General features: G+C 40.8%; 1 protein-coding gene across 1 annotated transcript in view; it reads right to left on the reverse strand.

Annotated features, from left to right (window-relative positions):
* Positions 1–6,985, reverse strand: part of traf1 (TNF receptor-associated factor 1) — a 61,269-nt gene extending 54,284 nt beyond the window's left edge. Inside the window, exons 1-2 of the mRNA XM_060930909.1 lie at positions 6,736–6,985; positions 1,054–1,135 (exon numbers count right to left, since the gene is read on the reverse strand). Coding sequence (XP_060786892.1) covers positions 1,054–1,135; positions 6,736–6,920 — 267 coding nt within the window. The 5' untranslated portion in view covers positions 6,921–6,985. The remainder of the gene's footprint in view (positions 1–1,053; positions 1,136–6,735) is intronic.
* Between the last annotated feature and the right edge of the window lie 204 nt (positions 6,986–7,189).

Raw genomic sequence — 7,189 nt, forward strand, 5'->3', positions numbered from 1 at the left:
TTTAAAAAAATTTATTTCAACCCCTCCCACAAAAAAACCCCACGTCCTTATGACACCCCATAAAAAAAAAAAAAAAATCCCTTTTCAGACAGCTGAACCTAGGTTGAATACACATTTTACCCAGGTAAAATGTGGTTCACCAATTCTACCTAGGTTGAATACAGGTTTAACGTAAGACCGGATTTAGCCTGCAACAGTTATTCGTGTGTGTGCAAAATTTGCACGGCTGTGGTATGGTGTCATAGTCAAATAACTTTTCGCCTCCACTTAAAGTCACAGAAAAATTCTGAAGGTCAGTAAAATACTAACCTTTGCCATCAACAATGAACATGAAAGGACTTGAATCCTCCATACACTCACTATACAGTCAGTGACTAATTTATAAAGTAAGGCCTATCACACAGTTTCACTTTTACTGACCGTCATTATGCACATTTCACAGCATCTTTACACCATGAAGCAATGGAAAGAACCACCAAAGCACAGAAATTATACAGTAGGAGTAGTGGATTCACAGCGACACTGACGTGGTAGTCTGTATGATGCTTGTAGGAGTGTAGTATTGTGGTTTCTATGTACACTTCCCCTACACAGAGACTATAACTCAGCATGTGCTAATAGAATCACTGCTGTGCTGAGAAGGATCCAAGTATAGTAATATCCCAGCGATGGTCCTGTGGTGATCTCTTCCCACTGGGGGATGAAGTCGGAGGGGTCTGAGGGGCTGCAGTCAGTAATAAAACACTGCAAAGTGACTGATGTGTAGTTTTACACAATCACAATGACCCAAAAAGTGTAAATATATGACCGACAGCTTTTTTTTTTTAATTTGGCTGCCACGGATTTTGGCCTGAATTTGTTTGCACGTAAATATGTGGGGTCTGTTTTGCTATTTTTACTCTCGATGAAATAAGTAATAAATAAAAGCCACTGACTGGAAGCCATTGGCCCATAATTAAGAGGTTTAATCAACATAAAATGATCAAGCAGTTACTGAAGATGAATGAATCAATGAATCACCGAATCACGAAATGAAAATGATCCAGTACGTACCTGGTCAAGAGTTAGTAAGCTGTGGTTGCTTTGCTGGTTTGGGACTTCTTTACACTTTGTGCAAACAAGGTTTTTGTTGTTTCTGTTATTGAGAGAGAGAGAAAGAAAAGCAAAAAATGAACATAAGTATGGAATCAACAAGGAAGCAAACAAACAAAAAGCAAAACAAAATCAGACAATACAAAAACGAACAAAAACAAAAAAATGAAACAGACAATACAAAAAAAGTAAACTTAAAACATTGAAACGAAGCATGAATACACAACTATCTCATTATCTCTCGCCGCTTTATCCTGTTCTACAGGGTCGCAGGCAAGCTGGAGCCTATCCCAGCTGACTACGGGCGAAAGGCGGGGTACACCCTGGACAAGTCGCCAGGTCATCACAGGGCTGACACATAGACACAGACAACCATTCACACTCACATTCACACCTACGGTCAATTTAGAGTCACCAGTTAACCTAACCTGCATGTCTTTGGACTGTGGGGGAAACCGGAGCACCCGGAGGAAACCCACGCGGACACGGGGAGAACATGCAAACTCCGCACAGAAAGGCCCTCGCCAGCCACGGGGCTCGAACCCGGACCTTCTTGCTGTGAGGTGACAGCGCTAACCACTACACCACCGTGCCGCCTATACACAACTATATCTCAATAAATACACCCCGAAAAAAAAAAGGTTATTTTATGTTCTCTGGATTGTTTAACATTTCCAACTTTCTCATGAAATTTGACTTGGAAAATTTTTTCAGTCATTTTCTGTACAGCACCTTTCAAGGTTCCCCACAGTATTGGTACTTCTTTTTTTTTTTTTTTAAACGCAGTCCTCAAACGTTCTGTAACTTTTCATTTTCATGCTCACTGATTTTTATTTTTTTTAAAAACTCACGTAACAGTGTTTTCAAAGCTATATATTATTGTCATGAAGGTCACTTCTGAAGTTACTCGTTCAGTTAATTTGATTTTCCAACACCTTAGAAAACTTTATTCATGAGTATAAAAACTGTTTCAATGCCAAACAGGCACAATGGACACAACATGTACATCACTTTTCCATGACGGATTACTGAACGTGGGAATACCAGCAGATCCTTTATGGATAAATCATGCACATTTCACATAATCCTAACTTTCTCTCACGTGACGATGTGAATAATATGTGATGACGTGCACAGTGAAACAGAAACATAAGTGATAGAAATGGGTCAATACATGTTCAGGGATCACCCATGTTGGTATTTCCCACCGCCCATGACCTGAGCGCAATCTCTAACTTCTATTGTTGATGATTTACATGTGAAATTTACACATGTGGGTTTCAGACGTGTCACATACAGTGGCATGCAAAAGTTTGGGCACCCTTGCTGAAAATGTCTGTTACTGTGAATAGTTACGTGAGCAGAAGATGAACTGATCACCAAAAGGCATAAAGGTAAAGATGAGACATTTCTTGAATATTTTCCTCAAGATTATATTTTTATTTCCATCAGTTACAGGCATAAAATACCAAAAAATGAAAAGGACCTGAAGCAAAAGTTTGGGCACCCTGCCTGGTTCGTACCGAGTAACACCACCTTTGGCAAGTATCACAGCTTGTAAACACTTTTTGTAGCCAGCTAATAATTTTTCAGTTCTTACCTGGGGGATTTTCACACATTCGTCCTTGCAAAAGGCTTCCAGTTCTACAAGTTTCTTGGGCTGTCTTGCATGCACTGCTCTTTTGAGATCTATCCACAGATTTTCAATGATGTTTAGGTCAGGGGACTGTGAGGGCCAGGGCAAAACCTTCAGCTTGTGCCTCTTGAGGTATTCCATTGTAGATTTTGAGGTGTGTTTTGGATCATCGTCTTATTGTAGGACCCGTCCTCTTTTTAACTTCAACTTTTTTTACAGATGGTGTGATGTTTGCTTCCAGAATTTGCTGGTATTTATTCGAATCCATGCTTCCCTCGACCAGTGAAATGTGCCCTGTGCCACTGGCTGCAGCACAACCCCAAAGCTGGATCGATCCACACCCATGCTTCAGAGTTGGAGACGTGTTCTTTTCCTGGAATTTGGCACCCTTTTTTCTCCAAACATACCTTTGCACATGGTGGCCAAAAAGCTCTATTTTGATTTCATCAGTCCATAGGACTTGTTTTGGAAATGCATCAGGCTTATTTAGATGTTCATTTGCAAACTTCCGACACTGAATTTTGTGGCGAGGACGCAGGAAAGGTTTTCTTCTGATGACTCTTCCATGAAGGTCATATTTGTTCAGGTGTCGCTGCATAGTAGAACAGTGCACCACCACTCCAGGGTCTGCTAAACCTTTCTGAAGGTCTTTTGCAGTCAAACAGGGGTTTTTATTTGCCTTTCTAGCAATCCAACGAGCAGTTCTTTCAGAAAGTTTTCTTCATCTTCCAGACCTCACCTTGATCTCCACTGTTTAACTGCCATTTCTTAATAGCATTGCGATCTGAGGAAACAGCTACCTGAAAACACTTTGCTATGTTCTTGTAGCCTTCTCCTGCTTTGTGAGCATCAATTATTGTATTATTCAGAATGCGAGGGAGTTGCTGAGAGTAGCCCATGGCTGTTGATTTTAGGGACAAGTTTGAGGAGTCAGAGAATTTATACAGCTTTGAAATCTGCATCATCTGACCTTTCCTAACGAAGAATTTGAACAAGCCACAGTTCAATAAGCTAATTAAGGTCTGGAACCTTGGTTAAGGTTACCTGAGAACTCGAATGTATTAGGGTGCCCAAACTTTCGCATGGTGTTCCATTTCTTTTTTCACTCTCCAGTTGTACAAAACAAAAATAATACACAAATCTTGCAGAAAACGCTGAAAAGAAATGTCTCGACTTTACCTTTATGCCTTTTGGTGATCAGTTCTGCTCACTTAACTATTCACAGTAACAGACATTTTCAGCAAGGGTGCCCAAACTTTTGCATGCCACTGTACTCAGTTTCACACATTGTTCACATGTTGGGAAATGAGATTTTATTTATCAGTGATTTTGACACAATTTCACAGCATGTCCGAAAACTAGATTTATAAATTCTATCCAGTATAAAAAGTTAACCAGGATGACTAGAAATACTGGGATTGTCCCATTTTTCCAAATTTTATCTGTTTTTTAAAGCTCTTCATTTGCCCCGTCATAATAAATCCACTATATGAATGCCCAACATGTTGACGGAGTTATTAAAACAAAATCTGTCACACAGGTCCGATAATGTCTGTAAGATTTTACACACACACACAGATGATCGAAATGCAAGAGTCACAGCTGCTACTGAAAGTATTGATGTAGGTATATTGCAGTGTACAACGCTGCACTGTACATAGCAGCACTTCGATGATCTCCTGGATGCTTCATGCATCATTAATAGTCACTGATATTTGTAAATTTGTTCCAACTGCTTTATGAAAAACCTGAGGAGTTTGTGTGTCTGTATATACAGCACTGTGCAAAAGTCTTCAGCACATATAGAGAAATGCTGTAACGCAATGATTCCTTCAAAAATAACAAAACTATGTTTTAAAAGTCAATATTTAAACAGTGAGAGCTACAGAGCATCCTTGTAGGCGTTATCTGACTAATATTCATGAGTAATCCGTACGGAAAACAATCAGAAGAGAGCCTGGCCACTTTCCCGTGACTCAAAAAGCACCGGCAGTTTCCCCGACATCACAGGAGCAGAGTGAACTCTGTTATATCAACTTCAACCTGCTGTTACTCCCAAAATACTGAACAGATCGTAACGAGATACATTTCTTTGGAAAGCAGAAACAAGAAGCTTTTTAATTATAGTATTCACGATAGAAAATATTCAAGAGTTACGCAATGACAAATTTAGAAAGTCAATATTAGGCATGAGAACTCTGTTTAAAAATGCATCAGGAGTCTCAGGTACATTCTGTACAGGTTTTTTTTTTTTTTCATGAACCCAATAATGCAAACTTAATGAAATAAACAAACATCGAAGGCAAAATCTGTATTAAAAAAAAAAAGATATGGGTGTGAGTGTAGGTGGAAAGCTGCGAGTAGGACAAAGTTTCCAGAGAAACAGGACATTAGATACATATAGTGATACGTATTTGATAAATAAATAAAACAAATGTATTCAATTTGTGAATGTAATATGATACACATTTAAAGGTTAAAAATGTCCGAGTGGTGGGTTGTCTAGAATCTGTTAACCATGCTGAACATTTACTCCTACACCCTCAGAAGTTTGGCTGACTTTTGTCCTAAATGTCCTGTTTCTCTGGAAACTTTCACTTCATCCATCCATCCATCATCCGTAACCACTTATCCTGTGCAGGGTCACAGGCAAGCCGGAGCCTATCCCAGCTGACTATGGGTGAGAGGCTGGGTACACCCTGGACAAGTCGCCAGGTCATCGCAGGGCTGACACATAGAGACAAACAACCATTCACACTCACATTTCACACCTACGGTCAATTTAGAGTCACCAGTTAACCTAACTGCATGCCTTTGGACTGTGGGGGAAACCGGAGCACCCGGAGGAAACCCACACGGACACGGGGAGAACATGCAAACTCCATATAGAAAGGCCCTCGTCGGCCACTGGGCTCGAACCCGAACCTTCTTGCTGTGAGGCGACAGCGCTAATCACTCCACCACCATGCCGCCACTTTCATTTCATTTGAATTTTATTTAATTTGTATAAAATTGTTTAATAACAAACCTCACAAAGCAGATTTACAGAACTATATAAATTCCTGGTACAGATTTTAAATTTATAAACAAATCCCAAATGAGCAAACAAATGGCAAAACTGGCAAGGAAAAACTCCCTGAGAAATCATGGGTTAGAAACCTTGACCGGACTCAAAAGGGAACCCATCTTCGTCTAGGTGGCACTGAATAGTGCTATTATAAATTGATTAGAAGAAGAAGAAGAAGAAGCCTTTATTAGTGACAGTGAAATTCCTGCTCTGTATTTAACCCATCTGAAACACACACACACCCAGAGCACTGAGCAGCTACCGTACGCTACAGCACCCAGGGAGCGGTTAGGGGTTCGATGCCTTCCTCAAGGGCACTTCAGCCATGACCCAGAGAGAAGGGAAAAGGTTGAGACCAAAAGGTTGCTGGTTCAGTTCCCTGGACCAATAAGAATGACTGAAGTGCACTTTAGCAATGCACTTAACCTTAACTTCTCTGGGTATGTTGCATGTCGCTCTGGATAAAGGCATCTACTACCGTAAATGCCTATAATGAATACAGAGGGAAGGGACAGTGCTGTTTGTTCATTCAGCCAATTCGCTCCAGTCCCAGGAATCAACCCAGTGACCTTTTGGGCCCAAGTCTGCTTCTCTAACCTTCAGGCCATGGCTGCCCCATTGGATTATAGATAGGATTATCCCTGTATAGGATTATAAATAATTCCCTTGTTTGTGTAGTAGTCTGGTTTTTTTTTTTTTTACTCCTTCTCTAGGCACACTGCAGGTAGTGCAGTTCAAAATACATTTCAAGATGCCAGTAATACAGAATAATGAAGGAACCTGGAGCTTTTTAATTTTTTTTAAAGGGTAAGAATGAAAAAGAGGTCTCAAACAGATAGATAGATAGATAGATAGATAGATAGATAGATAGATAGATAGATAGATAGATAGATAGATGTGTTTGTGTGGCAGATGTTGAAGCGTTTGCGCTCGCGCTTACCTGATGAGCCAGTGGACGCACGCGAGGCAGTAGCGGTGGCCGCATGCGCTCTGGTGCGCGCCGTTCAGCACGCAGTCGCAGTGGCTGCACAGATACTTGGGCGCCGGAATTTCATCACAGATGCTTTGCGGGAAACCGGACGGGTATTCGTTCTCTCCCGGAGAGCTGGGCATAGCTGAAGCCATTCCGAGCACTTTGAGGCGCCAGACAGAGAGAGCACTGTGCTTTCTAATATGACTGATCTAAACACGTGACGTCATCTCTGTGTGTGTGTGTTTTTTTTTTTTTTTTTCCGGGTAACTTTTAGTGTGGGTTTCCCCACCCGGAAATAACACGCTCTTTACTTTAGAAGGGACTCAGTTAAACGGAGAGGCACATGAGCACATTCAGCAATTTTTTCTCGGTTTTAGTCGCGTGTAAAACAGATTAAGAGAAATGTATTAGTAGATCTGTC

This window comes from Neoarius graeffei, chromosome 10 (assembly GCF_027579695.1).
Source record: "Neoarius graeffei isolate fNeoGra1 chromosome 10, fNeoGra1.pri, whole genome shotgun sequence".
NCBI lineage: Eukaryota > Metazoa > Chordata > Actinopteri > Siluriformes > Ariidae > Neoarius > Neoarius graeffei.